The 24,191-nt window shown below is 37.0% G+C and overlaps 1 protein-coding gene across 1 annotated transcript in view; it reads left to right on the forward strand.

The window, feature by feature from the left end:
* The window catches only part of RYR2 (ryanodine receptor 2), an 830,352-nt gene that overhangs the window by 393,474 nt on the left and 412,687 nt on the right, over window positions 1–24,191 (forward strand). Inside the window, exons 13-14 of the mRNA XM_027531123.1 lie at window positions 14,422–14,586; window positions 17,586–17,707. Of these exons, the coding sequence (XP_027386924.1) occupies window positions 14,422–14,586; window positions 17,586–17,707 (287 nt within the window). The remainder of the gene's footprint in view (window positions 1–14,421; window positions 14,587–17,585; window positions 17,708–24,191) is intronic.

Genomic DNA, 24,191 nt, shown 5'->3' on the forward strand with positions numbered 1-24,191 from the left:
CCCTTGGACTGCGTGGAGATCCAACCAGTCCATCCTAAAGGACATCAGTCCTGGGTGTTCATTGGAAGGACTGATGTTGAAGCTGAAACTCCAATACTTTGGCCACCTGATGTGAAGAGCTGACTCATTTGAAAGACCCTGATGCTTGGAAAGATTGAAGGCAGGAGAAGAAGGGGACAACAGAGGATGAGATGGTTGGATGGCATCACTGCCTCAATGGACATGAGTTTGAGTAAACTCCGGGAGTTGGTGATGGAGATGGAGTCCTGGTGTACTGCATGCAGTCCATGGAGTTGCAAAGAGTTGGACATGACTGAGCGACTGAACTGAACTGAACTGAGCAAAGCAGGGGCTGGGTTATTCCAGTGGAAATGCAAATACGAAACAGACACATATATTAACATTAAAAATGTCTTGCATACATGCCTCCATTGATCTAGCAACATTCTATATAAGTGCATTTTAAATGAGAGGGGTTTTCTTATAGAAATAAAATAAAACTGTGCACATTACCTTTATCATTCCTTGCCATGGGGGAAAAAAAAACCTGGTAAAGACTCAAATGTTTAACAAATATTAATAGAGTTGGTAACTTAGTGGCATTAGCCATGAGAATATGTTGATTTGGAAAGATATCCATCATAATATTGTTGAGTGAAAAAAAGCAAATTATAAAGCAATTTTAAAATCTTACTTTTTTTTTAACTGAAGAAAAAGACCCCAGTGTGTGTGTTTGTATATGACAATATGTTAGATGTGAAAAATCTGTACTAATCTTTTAATTTTGACTGCTTTAGAAAGATCAAAATGGAGGAGGCAGGAGAGAGAAGAAAGGATTGGGAGGTTGAGATTAGCAAATGCAAACTATTATGTAGAGAATGGATAAACAACAAGGTCTTACTGTACAACAGGGAACTATATTTAATATCCTGTGATAAACCATAATGGAAAAGAATTTGAGAAAAAAATGTGCATATATGTGAAACTGTATCATTTTGCTGTACAGTGAGAATTAGTACAACATTGTAAATCAACTCTACTTCAATAAAATATAAAAAATAAACCTAAAAAACCGATCAAAAGGGAAGATATATGAGAATATGAGTGCAAGGGGAACATTTTTATTTAACTTAAAAAAAATCTCTGGTTGTTTTGACTGTTATGATAGCCATTTTTCCTCTGTAACAAAAAAAATCAGTTAAAAAATTCAACCATTGTATTGACATACTTGGACATAAGTTTTGTGCACATTTTAAATTTCTTTCTTCATGGGGAGACCTCGAAGCAGAAATACTGACTCAAAAGCCATGAATATTTTTAAAATCTCAAAACAGTTTTCGCACAAGGCAATAGCTTTTGAAACATTTCCCCATAAATATCTCTGCTTTTGTTCTGTCAGTGTTATAATTTACATATGAAGAATTTTTACTGACCAGATTCTTCTATGGTCTCTGCTCAGAGGTTCTGTTTCTGGCTTTTGGTGATTTTATACTGTCATAGCTGACATTGAAAGCACAGGGAACTGGAATTTCAATATTGCCTTTTAATGAACTGTTGGCATGCATATGTGTGTGCTAAGTTGCTTCAGTCATGTTTGACTCTCTGCAACCCCGTGGACTGTAGCCTTCGAGGCTCCTCTGTCCATGGGATTCTCCAGGCAAGAATACTGGAGTTAGTTTCTAAGTCCTCCTCCAGGGGATCTTCCCAATCCAGGGATCATACTGAGGTCTCTTAAGTCTCCTGCACTGGCATGTGGGTTCTTTACCCCTAGCACCACCTGGAAAACCCAATGAACTGTTTGATTTCTCTAAAATGGGCCTCCTGTATGGAGCCCACATTCATGGAACCACTCTAATACACAGGTTGCTAATAACACACTATCAATTTGTATATAACATGGTTGAGAGTCATGAAAACAGGTGAAATCAAGGAAAACATTTTATTTTTTAATTTATTGTATTGAAGTATAGTTGACTTAGTGTTATATTGTGCTGTACAGCAAAATGATTCAGTTGCTCATGTCATATACATTAGTTTTAATATTCTTTTCCATTATGATTTATGGAATGAAGTTCCTTGCGCTACACAGTAGGACTTTATTGTTTGTCCATCCTATATTTAATAGTTTGCACTTGCTAATCCCAAACTACCATTTCATCCCTCCCCCACCCCTCCCCCTTGGCAACTATAAGTTTGTCTCTGTGTCTGTGAGTCTGTTTCTGTCCCATAAATAAGTTCATTTGTATCATATTTTAGATTCCACATGTAAGTAATATCATATGGTATTTGACTTTCTCTTTCTGACTTACTTCTCTTAGTATGATAATCTCTAGGGCCATCCATGTTGCTGCAAATGGCATTCATTGTTTTTATGGCTGAGTAGTATTCCATTGTGTGTGTGTGTGTGTGTGTGCGTACCACATCTTCTTTGTCCATTCAACTGTTGCAGGACATTTGGGTAGTTTCCATATCTTGGCTATTGTGAACAGTGTTGCTATGAAAATAGGAGTCCCTGTATCTTTTTGAATTAGAGTTTTTCTGGATAAATACCCAGAAGTGGGATTGCTGGATGCTATGATAACTCTGGGGGCTTCCCTGGTGGCTCAGCAGTAAAGAATCCATCTGCAATGCAGGAGATGCGGGTTCAATCCCTGGGTCGGGAAGATCCCTTAGAGGAGGGCACAGCAACCCACTCCAGTATTCTTGCCTGGAGAATCCCATGGACAGAGTAGCCTGGCAGGCTATAGTCCATAGGGTCTCAAAGAATGGGTTGTGTCTGAAGCAATTGAGCACATGGAAACTCTATTTTTAATTTTTTGGGGAAATCTTATTTTTAAAATCACAGAATTTTCATTTTAAAATCACTGACAGATAAGGTAATAAAGTGTTTTCTATGAAGTCAAGACAGTAAGTCTGTTATTTTTAAAATTACTTTGTTCTATTATATATAATGTGTAATCATTATAGAAGATTTTAAAAAGAAATAATGCAAAAATATGGGAGGGGTAAATTAAAATTGTGTACTATCCATCACTCAGAAACAACTATTGAGTGTATGTATTTCAGTCTTTAACAACTATATACATATTTTTATACTGCTGCTGCTGTCGCTTCAGTCATGTCTGACTCTGTGCGACCCCATAGACAGCAGCCCACCAAGCTCCACCGTCCCCAGGATTCTCCAGGCAAGAACACTGGATTGGGTTGCCATTTCCTTCTCCAATGCATGAAAGTGAAAAGTGAAAGTGAAGCCGCTCAGTCCTGTCCGACTCAAAAAAAAAAAAAAATATATATATATATATATTTATACTAATAAGCCTAATTATTAAAATTAAAAATTATTCATGATGAAAGGTGCAGCTGCATGATAAAAAAGCATTGAACTTAGAACTAACTAAAATAGAGTAAAAGTACAGTTCATAGTTATAGATGATATAATATGTTTTTAAAATAAAATACTGTTTTTATACTGTTAACGTTTTAGAGAAGATGATATAGGCAAAGGATTTCTTTCATCCTTTTGTTAAGCATCATACTTGGTCATGGTCCCTGGCCTTTGAATAAATAATCACGTTTTCTTAAAGGTGTATCTCATTCTTGTTTTCCCTTAATGCCACTGACAAGCTGAAAATGCTTGCTATATTTTTTACGTATTTTTGCTATACTATATCCAATGAAAATAATGAGTACTTATATTTCTGGAAGGCAAAGATATGTGTGTAAGATATTTCTTTGATTCTTGGTGTACTTTGAGTATACAATTAATAAATGACTATTGGTTGACACAGTCACTATGTTGTAAGCCAAATTTTTATTACTGGTGAAAAATTAAACCTTTTTTAGAACAGTTGAAAATGCCAACTTTTTCTTAGAATAAAGGGTATGGTTTTAGAAACTCTGAAGTGAAAATCACCTCTTAAGGACCCTTATTTTACATTAGCGTTCCCTTACCTATGATTGTGTGAAACTGCTTTGAAAGTATATTCTTAAAACATATATATATATGTTTTTTTTTTTAAGAAAACATTAAGATCATTCTGAGCTTCCCTCATAACTCAGTTGGTAAAGAATCCACCTGTGATGTAGGAGACCCCAGTTCAATTCCTGGGTCAGGAAGATCTGCTGGAGAAGGGATAGGCTACCCACTCCAGTATTCTTGGACTTCCCTTGTGGCTCAGAATCCACTTGCAATGTGGGAGACCTGGGTTCGATCCCTAGGTTGGGAACATCCCCTGGAGAAGGGAAAGCCTACCCACTCCAGTATACTGGCCTGGAGAATTCCATGGACTGTATAGTCCGTGGGGTCCCAAAGAGTTCGACATGACTGAGCGACTTTCACTTCACTTCACTTCAAGATCATTCTTACTTAAAATTTTGAGAACAGCTTTAAAAACCTGTTCTGCTATTTAATATAAGCAGCGATTTTTAAAATTGTCATTGGGATATCTTTGTACTAATGTGAATACTCACTAGCCATTCTCATATTCAGGATTTGCAGAATAATCAACAATTGTTGATGATTGGATATATTCAGAATAAACACAATAAAGTGAAAGACAATTTATATCACTGATGTTGTCCCTTTTCCCCCCTCAGCTTTAGGGAGATATAACTGACATTTAATAATGTGTGAAAATAAGATTTACAATGTGATGTTTTGATGCACATATATATTGTGAAATCCTTGGTCTTTTTTTTAAAGAAAGCATTTTATATCATGAAAAATTCAGTTTGATTCATGCAGGTTTTCATAGACCTTTTCTTCATTTTCTCTACTCCTAGAATTTTAAACCGTTACATTAGTGTATTGAAATGTCAGTTTTTATCATAAGGTAGGTTGACAATTACCCTGTATTACACTGCCCCCAAGATGTCATTTTTTTTTTTTAGCTTAAAATACCACTGAAATATTCCTCTGTGGGTGATTTTATCCAGTCTTTTTCCTTTCATGAACCATGAATAGAAACCTTTGGCTATTGAAATGATGGAATACCAACCTCAAATAAGACTTCCAATGAGATTACAAGGATTATGGAGCAAATTGTAAAAATAGAACAAAATATTTTTAGGACATAGTTTTAGCATGTTTTTATTTGAGATTTTTATTCTTGGCTCAAAAAATGTTTAAGATGCTTTAAAATGTATAGACCCACACAATAAAAATAAGAGTCAAGCTAACAGTTTATAATGTGCCAAGTAATGTGCTAAGTCCTTTTTATGTGTTTTCTTATTTAATCTTGCTGCTGCTGCTAAGTCGCTTCAGTTGTGTCTGACTCTGTGCGACCCCATAGAAGGCAGCCCACTAGGCTCCTCTGTCCCTGGGATTCTCCAGACAAGAACACTGGAGTGGGTTGCCATTTCCTTCTCCAGTGCATGAAAGTGAAAAGTGAAAGTGTCGTCGCTCAGTTGTGCCCGACTCTTAGCGACCCCATGGACTGCAGCCTACCAGGCTCCTCCGTCCATGGGATTCTCCAGGCAAGAGTACTGGAGTGGGTGGCCATTGCCTTCTCCATATTTAATCCTAGTTCAAACCTATAAAGCTTAGATACTGTTTTTAATCTTCCTTATGTAGATGACTATATTTAGGCTTAGATTAGTTAAGTGGCAGATCTAGACTCTGAACCTAAGTATTAATAGTAAATCTAAAGCCCCCTTTAATGATAAAACTTGTGATTTAGTAATGAGTAGCAGATAAAAGGGAGAAGGCAATGGCACCCCACTCCAGTACTGTTGCCCGGAAAATCCCATGGATGGAGGAGCCTGGTAGGCTGCAGTCCATGGGATCACTAAGAGTCGGACATGACTGAGTGACTTCTTTCACTTTCCACTTTCATGCATTGGAGACGGAAATGGCAACCCACTCCAGTGTTCTTGCCTGGAGAATCCCATGGACGGAGAAGCCTGGTAGGCTGCAGTCCATGGGGTCGCACAGAGTCAGACACGACTGAAATGACTTAGCAGCAGCAGCAGCAGCAGCAGATAAAAAAAAATGTTGCTCATCTGTGATCACCTGTATATTATGGTTGCTTAGTGACTGATTAAATATCTAAAAATTAAAATCAAAATGGATAACTTGGGCTTTTTTATTATCAAAATAGTTATATGCTGTTTATCAATGCAGATGGATTTTTGCTTTTAATCAGGATTAAATTCAGAATAAATTCTTGCATTCAAGTGGTGTTTCTCAAAGGGTTTTGATAGCATAATAGAAAGTAATGCCCACTATGTTTTTACAGAAGATAAGAGAAATTCTGTTCTAGTTTTTATGGTAATTTTAAAGAGCATTAATACTCCATTGTGTATATGTACCATAGCTTTCTTATCCATTCATCTGCTGATGGACATCTAGATTGCTTCCATGTCCTGGCTATTATAAACAGTGCTGTGATGAACATTGGGGTACACGTGTCTATTTCCCTTCTGGTTTCCTCAGTGTGTATGCCCAGCAGTGGGATTGCTGGATCAGAAGGCAGTGAAAGCTATGGTACATATACACAATGGAGTATTACTCAGCCATTAAAAAGAATACATTTGAATCAGTTCTAATGAGGTGGATGAAAATGGAGCCTATTATACAGAGTGAAGTAAGCCAGAAAGAAAAACACCAATACAGTATACTAACACATATATATGGAATTTAGAAAGATGGTAACAATAACCCTGTGTACGAGACAGCAAAAGACACACTGATGTATAGAACACTCTTATGGACTCTGTTGGAGAGGGAGAGGGTGGGAAGATTTGGGAGAATGGCATTGAAACATGTATAATATCATGTATGAAACGAGTTGCCAGTCCAGGTTCGATGCACAATACTGGATGCTTGGGGCTAGTGCACTGGGATGACCCAGAGGGATGGTATGGGGAGGGAGGAGGGAGGAGGGTTCAGGATGGGGAACACATGTATACCTGTGGTGGATTCATTTCGTATTTGGAAAAACCAATACAATATTGTAAAGTTTAAAAATAAAATAAAATTTAAAAAAAATTTAAAAAAAAGAACATTAAGCCTGACAGTGAGCTTGGTGAAACCATCTGTGGTTAAGATGAGGTGTTTCACTAATTTGAAAGGATATATGCATTTTTGTGTCCATTGCAGCATTATTTACATTAAGATTGATTAGTGCCGATCGATAGGTGAATGGATAAAGAAGATATGGTATACATACAAATATATATGATGAAATGTTACTCGTCTGAAAGAAGAAATCTCTCCATTTACAACAATATAGATGGACATAGAGGGTATGCTGCTGAGTCAGAGAAAGACAAATACTGTACGATTTCACTTATATATTTATATATATATATGTATGCAGAATTTAAAAAACAATGCCAATGAACAAGCATAACAGAACAGACTCATAGATACAGAGAACACTATTGGTTCCCAGAAGGGAGAGAGACTAAAAGGTACAAACTTCCAGTTACAAATCAATGAGTCATAGGAATGAAATGTTCAGCATGGGGAATATAATTAATAATATTGTAGTATCAGCAGCAGCAGCAGCAGCAGTATCTTAGATAATACACATGGTAATTCGACATCATGGTGATGATTTTGTAATGTATAGCATTATGATTGAATCGCTGTGTTGTATACCTGGAGCTAACATAATGTAGGCCAGTTATACTTCAAGTTTAAAAATGGAGATGCTGGAAAGAAATGCAACAAGATGTTAATGATGGTTATGTCTGGGAGAGATGAGGACTATAGGTGATCATTAATTTTTGATACCTTTAGGTATTTGTAGTTGTCTGCAATGAACAGATTTTGCTTGTAAAATTAGAAAGAAAACAACGCCCTTAAAAATGAAGTAAGAAAAGACAACAACAACAGAAAAATGAAAAAAAAAAAAAAAAAGATGAGGTATATCAGTCAGAGGAGAAGAAAATGGCAACCCACTCCAGTACTCTTGCCTGGAGAATCCCAGGGACGGGGGAGCCTGGTGGGCTGCCATCTATGGGGTCGCACAGAGTCGGACACAACTGAACTGACTTAGTAGTAGCATATCAGTCAGAGTTTAACCAGAGAGAGAGTGCCAGAATGAGAGACATATATATGAAGGGATGTTTTATATGGACTTGCTTTCTGAGATTGGAAAGCTGGCCAAGGAGTCTGTAGTGCAAATGTCCTGAAGAGGAAGATTGTAAGCAGAATGGAATCCATGGGACTCACTGTAGCCTCTGTGCTTAAAGAAAGCCTAAATCCTCTTTTAAAAACCGCACCCGATTAAGTGTGACTCAGCCTGGGAAGCCTCCCGTTTTATTTGCTCCAGGTCACTTTAATAGAGACCCTGACTACGTCTGCTGAGTCTTTTCGCCTTCGTGGTGTAACACAATCTAATCACAGAAGTGATTCCCCATCATGTTCATTGGTTCTGTCCACACTCCAGGGGAGAGAAATATAGTACAAGATTTTAGAGGGCTTCTCCTAAGGCTCTGTATCCTTGTTTCACTGTCCCCATGGAAGCTCCTCAAAGACCCTCTGTTATTGAATCAGGTCTGCTGCTTGCTGCTCACAAAATCAATAGTCACAAACGTTGATACAGAGAAAGGTTGCCTTGAATCAGAATAACTAGCTGTCTGGGGAGATGGAGGACTCAGCAACCCCCAAAACCACCTCTGAAGATTCTGCATGGCAGTGAGAGCTTTTAAAGGGACACCAGGAAGAAAGCCTTCCTCAGCGATCAATGCAAAGAAATAGAGGAAAACAACAGAATGGGAAAGACTAGAGACCTCTTCAAGAAAATTAGAGATACCAAGGGAACATTTCATGCAAAGATGGGCTCAATAAAGGACAGAAATAGTATGCACCTAACAGAAGCAGAAGATATTAAGAAGAGGTGGCAGGAATACACAGAACTGTACAAAAAAGATCTTCACGACCCAGATAATCATGATGGTGTGATTACTCACCTAGAACCAGACATCCTGGAATGTGAAGTCAAGTGGGTGTTAGAAAGCATCACTACGAACAAAGCTAGTGGAGGTGATGGAATTCCAGTTGAGCTATTTCAAATCCTGAATGATGATGCTGTGAAAGTGCTGCACTCAATATGCTAGCAAATTTGGAAAACTCAGCAGTGGCCACAGGACTGGAAAAGGTCAGTTTTCATTCCAATCTCAAAGAAAGGCAATGCCAAAGAGTGCTCAAACTACCGCACAATTGCACTCATCTCACACGCTAGTAAAGTAATGCTCAAAATTCTCCAAGCCAGGCTTCAGCAATATATGAACTGTGAACTTCCAGTTGTTCAAGCTGTATTTAGAAAAGGCAGAGGAACCAGAGACCAAATTGCCAACATCCTCTGGATCATGGAAAAAGCAAGAGAGTTCCAGAAAAATATCTCTTTCTGCTTTATTGACTATGCCAAAGCCTTTGACTATATGGATCACAATAAACTGTGGAAAATTCTGAAAGAGATGGGAATACCAGACCACCTGACCTGCCTCTTGAGAAACCTATATGCAGGTCAGGAAGCAACCGTTAGAACTGGACATGGAACAACAGACTGGTTCCAAATAGGAAAAGGAGTACGTCAAGGCTGTATATTGTCACCTTGTTTATTTAACTTATATGCAGAGTACCTCATGAGAAACACTGGGCTGGAAGAAGCACAAGCTGGAATCAAGATTGCCGGGAGAAATATCAATAACCTCCGATATGCAGATGACATCACACTTATGGCAGGAAGTGAAGAGGAACTAAAAAGCCTCTTGATGAAAGTGAAAGTAGAGAGTGAAAAAATTGGCTTAAAGCTCAACATTCAGAAAACTTCAGATCATGGCATCTGGTCCCATCACTTCATGGGAAATAGATGGGGAAACAGTGGCTGACGTTATTTTGGGGGGCTCCAAAATCACTGCAGATGGTGACTGCAGCTATGAAATTAAAAGACGCTTACTCCTTGGAAGGAAAGTTATGACCAACCGAGGTAGCATATTTAAAAGCAGAGACATTACTTTGCCAACAAAGGTTTGTCTAGTCAAGGCTATGGTTTTTCCTGTGGTCATGTATGGATGTGAGAGTTGGACTGTGCAGAAGGCTGAGCGCCGAAGAATGGATGCTTTTGAACTGTGGTGTTGGAGAAGACTCTTGAGAGTCCCTTGGACTGCAAGGAGATCCAACCAGTCCATTCTGAAGGAGATCAGCCTTGGGATTTCTTTGGAAGGAATGATGCTAAAGCTGAAACTCCAGTACTTTGGCCACCTCATGCGAAGAGTTGACTCCTTGGAAAAGACTCTGATGCTGGGAGGGATTGGGGGCAGGAGGAGAAGGGGATGACAGAAGATGAGATGGCTGGATGGCATCACCAACTTGATGGACGTGAGTTTGCGTGAACTCCGGGAGTTGGTGACGGACAGGGGGGCCTGGCGTGCTGCGATTCATGGGGTCGCAAAGAGTTGGACACGACTGAGCGACTGAACTGAACTGAAGGAAGTAATCTAGTGAATCATTGAGATGGGGGGTCAGAGTCATGGCCATCCCCCACAGTGTGCAGGCTCATCGGCTTCTCGTGATCTTTCTTTATATACTGCCTTGTTCACACAGTTTATTTGTGAGATTTCTGGAGAAGGAAATGGTGCCCCACTCCAGTATTCTTGCCTGGAAAATCCCATGGATGGAGGAGCCTGGTAGGCTACAGTCCATGGGGTTGCAAAGAGTTGGACATGACTGAGCAACTTCACTTTCTTTTTCTTGTTCACACAGTTTATTTGTGAGATTTCTGAAGGGGATGTTAGGGAAGTGATCTGGTCATCTGTTAATTACTTATTCATTTCTGCTTCTTTAATTTAGGGAAAGAACCCACAAGTTGCAAACTGTTGTGTGATGAAAAGATTTGAAAGGTTAGCTAGGGCCAAAAATGAGTAGAGCATGGGTGTACCTGGTTTAAGGTTAGTGAAGAGACAATAGAGGGCCTTCTACAAGCTGCTGACATCTCCCAATACAGGAAAAGTTTTAAAGCCCTTCTCTCCGCAAACCCACCCACTGGAGTTTTTCCTCATGAAGCTTCTGAACATCAGGACTAAAGTCAGCTGTGTGTTTTTTTGCAATTCTGTCCTGGATGGGCTAAGCTTGACCTGGCCTGTCCGTCCCAGCCATTTCTCTTAACCTGTAGTATTGTTAGACTCATATTTCACAGTGACCAGCTATTCTTTGCCAAAATGTGCCCCTGTATAGAAGCAAATAAATTAAGTTTTGACCTTTTAACTCTCATAACTTTAGCCACTATTTGTCTTAAGGAGAACTGGCTTGTACCAAAATACTCCATCATCTAAGGATGTAGGCCCTTGTCTTCTTTCTCTCAGCCACTTGACAGAATAATTTGGGGACATTTAAGGAAAATTTCAGTTAATGCTAGAAGAATCTCTTTGAACTACCTGGTCCATATAATTAAAACATAATGCTATTAGGACTAGTTTAAATCTGCTAATGAGTCTAATCTCCAATATTATGTCCAGTATATATAATTTAAGGAGAACAGTTGCTCAGACATAGCTGTGACTTGGTCACGAGCCAGATTGACATACCCAATGCCAAAACATCACTTTTTATTTTTCAGGCTGATCTTTTAAACTTCTGGAACCATATGAATATTCATTCGGAAATTAGATTTTCCAAGCATTCATGAGTAGGATTATTTGAATGCTGGGATTGGGGTTATTTTATTTTTTCTGAGGAGTGACTGGTTTTTTCAGGCAGTGAATCTTGCTGAACTGAAGCTCCAGTTTCTTCTTTCTTTGGCAGTAGGCTGTTGCCCGTACTGTTTGTGCTCAGTTATTTTGGAGTCTAGCTGCTGCTATTTACTAGGCCTCCCCTGGGTGTGCCTAGTATAGTGGTTAACAAGAATTGGCAGATTGCATAAACAGATTTTGTGGCTACTTTTCTCATCCAGGATTTAGCTCGTCTAATTTTTTTGTCTGCTTGTGAGCCCGAAACTGTGTCCTTTGATACCTTAAGTATCAAATAAGGCAGCAGCTTTTCTTCTACTTGAGCTCCAAGCAAATTGCACAGGGCATGCCCCTAGGCAAAGGCTACATCTTACCAATCACTTGGGTACTGTTTGTCTTTAGAGAGAAGTCTGCTGTTCACTTCTGCTTTTGGTCTCTGAAATGCCCAACAACAGATTCTAAAAAATATTTTTTTCCAATTTTCTAACTGTTGTCTATGGGATGATTAGCCTAACTAAACTACAATCATTTCCCAAAGCCAGAATAACTGAAAAGAAAACTAAATATAGATGATTTATAAAATATATCAAGGTAATGCTAAAACTAAAGATCGCTAATTTAGATATAGGTTAGCTAATACAGGGTTTTAGGAATCTGACTTCTCACCTAACTTGGACACTTTATTTCTGGTAAGACAGACTAGTTTTCTATTAGATGCTTTTACCAGCTGCCATGTTCTTAACGTGGTGATCGGTCAGATCATAGAGATTATTTTTACCTGAATGTCTCCTAAACTTGAGCTACAGAAAATGATAGGAAATAAAAGAAGGAAAGGACATGACTGGCTTTTGTTCTTTTAAACAGCAAATAATCAGGTGTTTTTTTGTTTTGTTTTGTTTTTTCCTCTAATGTCACTTTAGTAATTCTTACTTGACTTGAGCATCAGAATAATTACAAAAACATGGTCATCATGAAGTTTTGGAATTAAAAGGTCTAATCCAGAGAGTGATGTGAAGTACTTCAGTAAAAAGCAAGCACAGCTTACCTTTGCACTTAACAGCTGCACTTTTTCAAAGCCCAATCCTCAAACCTGTAAATAGACTACAAGCCAATTTCCTGGGATAAAGGAAATACAAAAAGCATGTTAGAAGCTCCTTGTTTTATTTTGAGGAGATAATTGCATTGTTATATATTTTCCCTAGAATTTAATTTTTCTATTTAGAGGGTTGGTTTAAGTAGACTTGTAGTTTATCTGGTTTGATAGAATGAAATTGGAATGGTTTATTATCTGTTTTATTGCTTATTCTTAGAATAGTGTTTCAGGTTATTTGCATAATGGTTAAATCAACTTAACTTATAATTGCATTCACTTTCTTATATGACCTTGACCCTTTTTGCATTAAGAATCGAAACTCATTTAAGTTTTAATTTTCAATTGTTGACGGAGTGTCCTTATTTTTTTGGAGTTCTTAATTATTAGTGTGGTGTAATAAACCCCCTCCAGTGTTCTTGCCTGGAGAATCCCAGGGATGGGGGAGCCTGGTGGGCTGCTGTCTATGGGGTTGCACAGAGTCGGACACGACTGAAGAGACTTAGCAGCAGCAGCAGCAGCAGCAGCAGCAATAATGCCATAAGAAATCAAAATTTCTGTTTTACTTGAATTGTTCCTTTTGGTGGTTTAACAGACATAAAATTGACTCCAACCTAATTTTCAGAAACATTTATATAACTAGTACTGATTTCAAACAATGCTGTAACAGCCAAAGAGATAGACAAAAAGTAAATTTAACAAGAAAATTAGAACAAGGACAATAAGGAACCACAAAAGAAGATATTGTAACCAAAAGAGTATTAGATTTTTTTCTTGTTATTTTAAGAATTATACAGAACTTCAAGATATAATGAGTTTTTGAAGACCAGAATGAAACATGGAAGGGAAAATTGAAGGAAGAAGCATTAAAATAAATAAGGATTGAAAGGAAATATTTAGTTGGTATCAGAGGATTGATTGTTTCTTCCTAGCATAGGGAGTTCTGTAGTCCAAAAACCATATTGAAACTGAATTATACCCTTGATTAGTGTTTGAAAGAAATCATCATTATTCCTAACACCCTCATTAAAACAAAATTAATCATTACCATTATAAATAACAGATTCATGGTCAAAATCCTGAAAGTTTATTAAAGTGTTTATTTATCGCAGATTCTGTGCTGAAAGTGTTGCATTCATTATCTCATTTTTTTCTGATACTGTGGGGGAGGTTCTCTTGTTAGCTTTATTTACAGATGAGAAAACAGAGGCTTAAAAGGTTTAATTAAGTTATCCTAAGACTTCAGAGGTACTAAGTGGCAGAGATTAGGCTCAAAATTGAATTTTCTATCCCCCCCCAACCTTTACTCTTAGTCATCAATCATAAAAATAATAATCTAGAAAGAATATGAAACCTAAATTACTGATTTTAAGGTCTCCAGTTTGGAGTTTGCCATGAAGCAATATAAAATTTTGTGTTATGGCCGAAATAATTTTCTCCCCGTATGAATAATTCAGGAGTATGTTATTTATCCTTGCAATCTCCTACTCAGTTTCCATTAGAGATTTAACTGCTACAATAGAACATTTGACCATTATCATTTCAGAGGGCTACATTTTTCAAGGGACATGATTTACAACAAGGCAAAGTTCTTTTGATATTAAACCCATATTTTTTAAAAGCCTTTGCTTATCTTTTTTTTTTTCCTCTCTCAGGAAAAATTGGATGTAGGAGTGAGAAAAGAAGTTGATGGCATGGGAACCTCTGAAATAAAATATGGAGACTCAGTATGTTATATACAGCATATCAATACAGGCTTGTGGCTGACTTACCAGTCTGTGGATGTGAAATCGGTGAGAATGGGATCCATACAACGTAAGGTAAGAATGTACAAAAACACTGTCTATGGCAGTCATTCTTAATGACTGAAAAATACAAATGCAAGACCAAAACAAGTAGCTAACACTCTCAGCCACTTGCTATGTTATTTACATGCTAGAGGTCCAGTCCCACCCTGATAAGCTCTCTGGTTTTTGTATGGTGAGCAGTTTTAGATGTTGCTTTGTTGTTGTCGTTTAGTTGCTCAGTCCTGTTTGACTTTTTTCGACCCCATGAACTGTATGGCCTGCCAGGCTCCTCTGGATAGAATACCGAAGCAGGTTGCCTTTCCTCCTCCAGTAGACCGTGTTTTATCAGCACTCTCCACTTTGATCCATCGCTTTTGGGTGTCCCTGCGTGGGGCGTGGCTCATAGCTTCATTGAGTTACATAGCCCCTTCGCCACACAAGGCTGTGAACCATGAAAGGGTTGAAATTTTAGTTTTTTGTGTGTTTTTCGTTATCGCACCCAAGTCACGCTTATCTCAGCTTGCTGTCATTTCATCTATTCTGGTTGTTCATCTCAGTATGACTTCTGATTGTGAATTTTCACTCCTCTTTCACTGAAGTTATGCCTTCTTGCATCCTGTAGACAATTAAACTAGTTTATATACTTAAATAATATTCTGCTATTTCACTTTATCTGACTTAATAAAATTAGATATGATTGCTAAATTTTATCAGTTGAAGGGAGATAAAAATCATGCTTTAGTGTCTTTTACTTTGTTGATAAATAAGTGAATAGACATCACAATATTTAAGAATCCTTATATTCATAGACTAAACCCAGGTTGGCCTAGTTTATTATTCTTCTTAAATCTTATTGGTTTCTACTTATATTTTATTTTAGAACTTACATAGAATTGCCACATATATTCATTTGATAAATTTATGCATTAATTTTTCTTTGTTTATGGATATTGAAATTTGAAATTCTAACAATTTTCAAATTTTGCAAAGTATTCTTTCCTTTGTCTTTTTTCAACCATTAGAAAATATAGACCTTTCATAGGTGACAGACTATGTAAAGATAGGCAGCAGTCATTGTTCACTTACTAGTTTACTATTAAAAGAATATGTTCTCTTTGAAGGTTCATTAGAGCTCACTTGTGAAATTGTCTAGTCCTATGATCTTTTAAATATTGGATCTTAAATTTCCTTTCCCATCTCTGTTAAATAAGTTGATATCATCAAATTTTCTACATTAAGGAGATGCCTTTTGATGATTTTTTAAATTTGCTAGAAAGTCATCCATGTCCTCTGGGGTAGTCAGTTATGTTCTTAAAAAAAAATTGGAGGGGGCATTAAGTCTCATACGGCATTGATTTATTATATTTTATAATTTTAATGTCTTTTGTATCTTATATCATATTTCCTGTCTTTCTTTCTTTCTTTCAATTTTATCTTTGGCCTGCTTTGTGATAGGTTAATCTCTTTCATTTATCTTCTCAAAAAATAAACATTTGGGGTTTATTCATCCTTACCTACTATATCATTTTCTTTCTAGTTCATTAAATTCTTTATCTTATTTAATTCCTCTTTTTAATTTTTTTTGTTTGTTTGTTTTTTAGAGTCTTAAAAAGAGTAATACATTGCTTCATTATGGTCATTTGTTTCTTTGTCAGTGAATGCATTTAAGGTTTGGAATTGACTTTGGGACTTCCCTGATGGTTCAGTGGTTAAGATTCCCAGTTTCCACTGTAAGGGGGCAAAGGTTCAATATCTGGTAGAAGACATCACAATACTTAAGAATCCTTATATTCATAGACTAAACCCAGTTTGGTTTAGTCTAAGATCCCAGATGTTCTGTGGAGTGGCAAAAAGAAAAAAAATACTTTGAATAGAAAAAAAGACTCTGAATCTCTGTCTCACTGATTTTGGTATAGGGAAAATCCTCTTTACATTGCTTTTTAGGTAGTTTGTGATATTAGTTCTAGTTGCTAATTTTCATTCAGTTTATCTGGTTAAATGTTCTGAAGACTTTTTGCTGTTGGTATTGACTGAAGGGAGTTAGGCACAAATGGTTCCATTTACATACAGTACACAAGTGATCTTTGCTGTTGAAAGTCCTGAAGATGGGAAATACCTTGGAAAACAGGGACAGGAAGTGAACACTAGAGGAGGTTTTAAGGTGCTGTAACATTCTCTTTCTTGATTGGGTGTTACACAGTTGTTGCACTTTGTAAAATTCATTCAGCTCTTCAATTATCTCTTTATGTTGTATATTCAGGAATATAAAGCCTAACAAAAGAAATAATACAATAAAATACATTTTTTTAAAGAACTGAGATACCTTAGAAGCATTGCTACTGCTTAGTCACTTCAGTCGTGTCTGACTCTGTGCGACCCCATAGACGGCAGCCCACCAGGCTCCCCCATTCCTGGGATTCTCCAGGCAAGAATATTGGAGTAGGTTGCCATTTCCTTCTCCAATGCATGAAAGTAAAAAGTGAAAGTAAAGTCGCTCAGTCGTGTCCGACTCTTAGCGACCCCGTGGACTGCAGCCTACCAGGCTCCTCCATCCATGGGATTTTCCAGGCAAGAGTACTGGAGTGGGGTGCCATTGCCTTCTCTGTAGAAGCATTGCTCAGTGCTGATAAATTAACCCTGCTATGTTCAGAATTACTGTATAACTGGTGTTCCATGTAATGTTTTCCTTTGCTTCTTTGTTCAGAGTTTGTTTAGACTGTGGATGAATTATTGAATATAGATATGTGAAAGCACTCTAATATTTGTTTTTCAAATCAATACATTTATTGATTTGTGCTTTAAACAACAACTGATTCATCTTTAAAGCAACAACTGAATAAATATATTGAAGGAGGAATTTGTACAGGAACCTGTGCATATCACTTTACCTGACCATGACTGGGTACAGCCTGTTTCACCTGTCTTTAGACTCTGTTTATTGTCATGGCTCACCTTTTTGAGTGCATGTCTTCCTAACACCCGTTTTAAAAAAGGATGTTGGGAGTAATGGAGTTATTTTTGTTTTCATGCAGGCTATTATGCATCATGAAGGACACATGGATGATGGCCTAAATTTATCCAGATCTCAGCATGAAGAATCACGGACAGCACGCGTCATCCGGAGCACAGTCTTCCTTTTTAATAGATTTATTAGGTACATTTTCCTTCTTTGTTTTGATTGCTTGATATTTTATTTCATTTTTGTTTTCAGATTACAAATAAACAATTCTAAAACATATTATGTTGGTAAATCTCATACAGTTTGGCAATTCTGCTGAACACATTAGGAAATGCTAGTTAGATGATTTTGTGTTTTTCTTTTTTAAATTGGAATATAGTTGATTTACAATGCATTAGTTTCAGGTATACAGCCAAGTGACTTAGTTATACATATTCATATATCTGTGCTTTTTCAAATTCTGTTCCCTTATAGATTATTATAGAGTATTGAGTATATTTCCTTTAAATGATTTTTTAAGAAACGACTGTGGTTTTAGGAATTGTATATGTAACTTATAATTGTTAGCTGTATGTGAGAATTATTCAATAACATACTCTTGTGCTAGCTCTTTCACACCGAGAGTGGTACTGCCTAGATACTTTGTGAATTTTGAACTTTTTTTTAAGTGATTCTGGTAATAAATAAGTTTTCCCATGTAATAATGGAAACAATTGCATATCTACAAAACTAAGTCTAACTTGTGTCCAGAGTGTTTTCTGGGAACCTTATCCCAAGATATACTCTGGTTGGTGATAGGTATTATATCTGTTTTTACACTTGCCAATTTAAAGATGGGAAAAACTGATATATATGTGTATAAGCTCTTCTCAAGTGGCACAGGTGGTAAATAACCCCCCTGCCGATGCAGGAAACGTGAGATACAGGTTCGTTCCCTGAATTGGAAAGATCCTTGGAGGAGGAAACGGCAAGTCATTCCAGTTTTTACATGCAGAATCCCCATGGACAAAGGAGCCTGGAGGGCTACAGGCCGTAGGATCGCAGAGTCAGACATGACTGAAGCAACTGAACATGCATGAGTGCATGTATATATTTATAGTATATACATATTTATTTGTTAGTGTTTACTTACTCAGTCATGTCCAACTCTTTAAGACCCCATGCACTGCAGCCCACCAGGCTCCTCTGTCCATGGGATTTCCCAGGCAAGAATACTGGAGTGGGTTGCCATTTCCTTCTCCACATATTTATTTACAATTATATTTAGTTTTTTAACAATTTGCACATAAGTGCAAATTGTTAAAAAACCAATGAGTATACCTCATAATTTTTGGCCAGGTTTCTTCATTGATTTTTTTCTTTGTGATTTGCCCTATTATTTGATAATATTTATATTAGGCCATTATGAGCTTTTTCTATGTTAGAGATATTAATTTCCTATATAAATTGTAAATTTTCCCCATTTTTTTGGTTTGGAAAAGATCTTAAAGTGCTTTCTCCATCATGGTTTGCTCAATAAATCATGTCTTGGTTTTACAGCATATAAAAGACCTTTACCACCTAAGGTTATATGAATGTTAATTATTTTCTGCTTCTTTTATAAACTATTGCACTGTGTGTGCATTTCTGTGCATACTTTCATGAAATCAAAGCATGTACACAGCATTCAGCTTCATCATATCCCTAGTATTTATCTCAATTCTCTGTCTCATATAAATCCTAACCCTTTTCAGATGGAGTAATGCTTGCTGGAGTAGGCATATCAGATTCTTATTTTTTATAACAACACTTTAACTGTGAAATTGTAACTTATTTAGGATTAATTTTACTTAGACTTTTTCCATCTTGTTATTTCCATAGTTCTTCTTTAATACTGCCCAATCAGTTCTATTGAAGAAAATAACCATAAATCTTTAAAATAGCCTATTTTCTGTGTAGTCTATCCATCAGTACTGACTTCTTCAACTATAGAGGTTTTTATTACAGTGTGACTTGTGTGGTGTTTTCAGAGGCACTGTTGAGATTCCATTTGGCAAGAAAGAGCTAGCTTAATAACAGAAAAAAATTATTTGTTTTAAAGTATATTTGGTCAGAAAGTTGCTATATCAGTGTTCAGACTTAATGTGATGCTATGCCTTAAGTGACATTTTCTATGTTGATCAAGATAGGATAATTCATCTTGGATGTGATTGACTTTCACACATTCGTTCTTTGCTCAAGAGTACTCATATATTTTTTTAAAAGAACCTGTGATATGGAAGATTAATTTTAGAATCTTAATTCTTGCTTAATTGATTAGAGAACCAAACATGCGAAATTTGGGTTCTGTGGCAAAAGTACTTACCAAGTATTTGCTGCTTCATAATAAAATTCAGTTTTTATTTGGGTTATTTGAATGAAATTCATTCATTAGACTTCTCTTGATAAAATAGGTTAGTTATATAACCCATATTTAACTTTAGATAGTTCTCTATATCCAAGGATTTTGCATCTATAGATTCAACCAACCATGGATCAAAAATATTAGGAAAAAATTCCAGAGTGTTTCAAAAAGCAAAACTTGAATTTGAAGCATGATGGCACCTATTTGCATAACTTTATATTGTATTTACAATTATTTACATAGTATTATGTAGGTAATCTAGAGATGATTTAAAGCATACAGAAGAATATTAATAGGTTATATGAAAGTGAAATTTCACTTATATGTGGAATCTTTTTTTTTTTAAGACAGACATATACTTAATGTCCAAACAGAAATAGATCCGTAGACATAGAAACAAACTTACGACTACCAAAAGTGAAAGAGGACAGGAGCAATTAATTAGGAGTTTGGGATGAACAAAAACACACTACTGTATTTAAAATAAAGATGTAGGACCTACTGGATAGTTCAGGGGACTATACTCAATATTTTTTAGTAATAATTATATGTGTGTATGCTCATGCACGCACACACACACACACACACATACTCAGTCGCTTAGTCATACCCAACTCTTTGTGACCCCATGGACTGTAGCCCACTAGACTCCGCTGTCCATTGGAATCTCCAGTCAAGAATACTGAAGCGGGTAGCCATTTCCTTCTCTAGGGGATCTTCCCAATGCAGGGATTGAACCTGGGCCTCCTGCATTGCAGGTGGATTCTTATCTCCTGAGCCACCAGGAAACCCATCAGTTCAGTTCAGTTCAGTTCAGTCGCTCAGTTGTATCCGACTCTTTTCGGCCCCATGAATTGCAGCACGCCAGGCCTCCCTGTCCATCACCAACTCCTGGAGTTCACTCAGACTCACGTCCATCAAGTCAGTGATGCCATCCAGCCATCTCATCCTCTGTCGTCCCCTTCTCCTCCTGCCCCCAATCCCTCCCATACTATACCATTATTATATACGTGACTTGAGCATAGATTTTGATATCTGAGGGAGATCCTGGAATTGAGGGAGGGATAATCAGTTAAAAAGATTATCTCATTCCCAGTCTGATCTGTAAGCTTTCTTTTTTGTTTCCCTTGGGTTTAATTTGCTCTTCTTTTTTTTGGTTTCAGAAGATGAAGGCTGATATCATTAATTTGAGACCTTTCCTATGTCCTTTAGTGATAAAATATCTGTCCTTATTGTTCCCTGTCACTTTTTGTTGTGCTGTGTTTAATTTTTCTTTTAATTCCTTCTTTGACCAATAGGTTGTTTAGTATTCAGATATTTAGGTTGTGCTTAGCTGCTCAGTCATGTCCGACTCTTTGCGACCCCATGGACTGTAGCCTGCCAGCCTCCTCTGTCCATGGGGATTCTCCAGGCAAGAATACTGAAGTGGGTTGCCATGCCCTCCTCTTCCACATATTTGGGATTTTCCAAAGATCCTTCTGTTACTGATTTCTAATTTAATATCTTTGGGGTCAGAAAACATACTTAAAAGACTGAGTGCTTTTAAATTTATCCAGATGTGACTTATGGCCCAGGAAGTTCCAAAAAGCAAAACTTGAATTTGCTGCAGGCTGGAGCTATTTACATAGTATTTACATTGTAATGTGTATCCTAAGTAATCTAGAGATGGTTTAGGTACACTGGAGGATGTGCATGGGTTGATGTAGAGGCAGGCATGACCACTCCAATTCAACCTGAAAAAATTATATCGCTCACTGTTACTGAACCAGGAACAGTGTTATAACTCAGTCTAAGAATGGATCCCTCTTTTGTTAGCTTTGTAACCAAGATCATACGAATCAACTCAGTCACAAGTCCTTTCAGACATTTTCATAATGTTTGCTGTTAGTTGCTCTCTGAGGAAATGTTCAGTCTTGCTGAGTATTCTGTGTGCAACGGGAAATTAATGTTCCATGTGCCCATTCTCCTTTTATTGAGTAGAGTACTAACAAGTGTCCATTTGATCTAGCTGGCTGATAATGTTGTTTGCTGCTGCTGCTGCTAAGTCGCTTCAGTCGTGTCCGACTCTGTGCGACCCCATAGACGGCAGCCCACCAGGCTCCCCCGTCCCTGGGATTCTCCAGGCAAGAACACTGCAGTGGGTTGCCATTTCCTTCTCCAGTGCATGAAATTGAAAAGTGAAAGTGAAGTCGCTCAGTCGTGTCCGACCCTCAGGGACCCCGTGGACTGCAGCCTGCCAGGCTCCTCCGTCCATGGGATTTTCCAGGCAAGAGTACTGGAGTGGGGTGCCATTGCCTTCTCTGGATAATGTTGTTTAGATTGTCTGTTTCCTTACTGATTTTCAGTGTGTATGTTCTATTCATTTTTGAGAGAAGGGTATTGAAATTTTTGACTATAATTGGATCGTTCTACTTCTTCCTTGCAGTTCTGTTTTTTTTTCTTCATGTATTTTGAAGCTCTGTTGTTAGATTCATAAAAATTTAGAATATAATAAACTGCTGCCTTTATTATGAAATTACCTTTTTAAAATCCCTGATATTTCTATGACATCAAATTTGTATGATGTTAATATTGAACTCCTGCTTTCTTGCTTTTCTAGGTGTTGGCATTGTATAATTTTTAAAGAACTTTTACTTTTAACTAATTTGCATCTTTAAAGGGCATTTCTGTTATGCAGTATGTAGTTACGTCTTGAATTATTATCCACTTTGACAATCACTTCCTTTTAACTGTAAAATTTAGTCCATTTATATTGGTATGATTACTGATATATAGTTTTGTTTGCCATCTTATTATTCCTTTTGTATTGCCCTATGTGATCTTTGTCTCTTTTCCTTTTTTTCCTGCCTTCTTTTGTGTTGTTTGAATATTTTCTGCAATTCTATCTTAATCTTGTTTTTATTGGCTTATTAGTTATAATGTTTTGTCATTTTCATGGTTGCTTAAGATTTTTAGCACATGTCATTAACTTGTCATTTCAAGTCATTTTATCTCTATGAATAATGTAAGAACATTTCAATAGAATACTTCTCTCCCAGTCTTTGTTATGTTTTTGTCATACATTTGGCTTTTATTGATATTATAAACCCCAAACTACATTTTTATAATTTTTATTTAAGGTTATATTTTTTAAAGAGATTTAAATACACACAAAAACATTTAACATTTTTTGACCAGAGTTACCATTTCAGTTGTTTTGTCTTCATTATTTTATTGAGGATTTGCATTTCCTTTAGGTAGTTTATCTTTATTCCCAAAGTTCTTCTTTTTACATTTCTTTTGGTGCAGGTCAGTTGGAGATGAACACTTTTGGCCACTGTACTTGTTTCTGAAATGTTCTTACTTTAAGTGGTTTTTTTCCCTTGGGTATAATATTCATAGCTGAGTTTTTTTGTTTCATTGATTTTTCTTTTTACTGATGATTATCTTTTATGCTTTATGTATCTAGTCATTTTTGTTTGGTTGTCAGACATTGTAAATTTGTTGGGTACTGTATATTTTTGTCTTCCTGTCAATGTTTTTAAGATTTTTCTGGGAGGCAGTTAAGTTACTCAGTCAAGTTTGATTCTTCTGGAATTTGCTTTTTGAATTTTGGGGGTGGAGCAGAGCAGGGTTGAATCTAGGGCTAGTTATTCTCTGCTATTGAAGCAAGCCTATCTGTATCCTCAGCTTGGTGCCCCATGAATTGTGAGAACTTCTAGTCTGGCTGATGGAAGGAGGTTGACTTCAGAACCTGTGTAAGGGTTGACCTCTAATCATTTTGGGGGATTCTGTTCCCTGCTGAAGGCAGTTTTCTCATGTGTACATGTTGATCAGTAGTCGGCTGAATATTTGAAAAGGATCCTCTTTAGTCCTCTAGAGTCCGCTCTTATAAAGCTGTCTCCGCTCTGGTACTGTGTCCTGCAAACTCTAGCAGCCTTGGTATGCCAGACTCTCAGGAATGTCTCCTCAACTCAAGGAGTCTTCTGTGCCTCACTTGGGTTCCCTTATCTACCTACATCTTCGCTTAGAAATTCTTCTAAGGCAAACTGAAACAATTGTACAGCTCACCTTGGTTGTTACCCTATCTATCCTTTGTATCTTGATTTTCAGTGTCTTGAAATGTGTTCTTCCCCAAATATTTTGTCTGGTATTTCTTGGTGGGTGGAAGGAGGGAGGAATTGTTTCAGAAGAGAGTAAATGCTGTCCCTGTTTACTTTATCTTGTCCAAAAGTAATTCAAAAGTTGACACATATAATTCTTACTTCAGGATGAGATTCCATGTTTCCTCTGGCAAATGTAGTCTAATCTTTTCTA

The sequence above is a fragment of the Bos indicus x Bos taurus genome, chromosome 28 (genome assembly GCF_003369695.1).
Source record: "Bos indicus x Bos taurus breed Angus x Brahman F1 hybrid chromosome 28, Bos_hybrid_MaternalHap_v2.0, whole genome shotgun sequence".
In the NCBI taxonomy this organism is placed as follows: domain Eukaryota; kingdom Metazoa; phylum Chordata; class Mammalia; order Artiodactyla; family Bovidae; genus Bos; species Bos indicus x Bos taurus.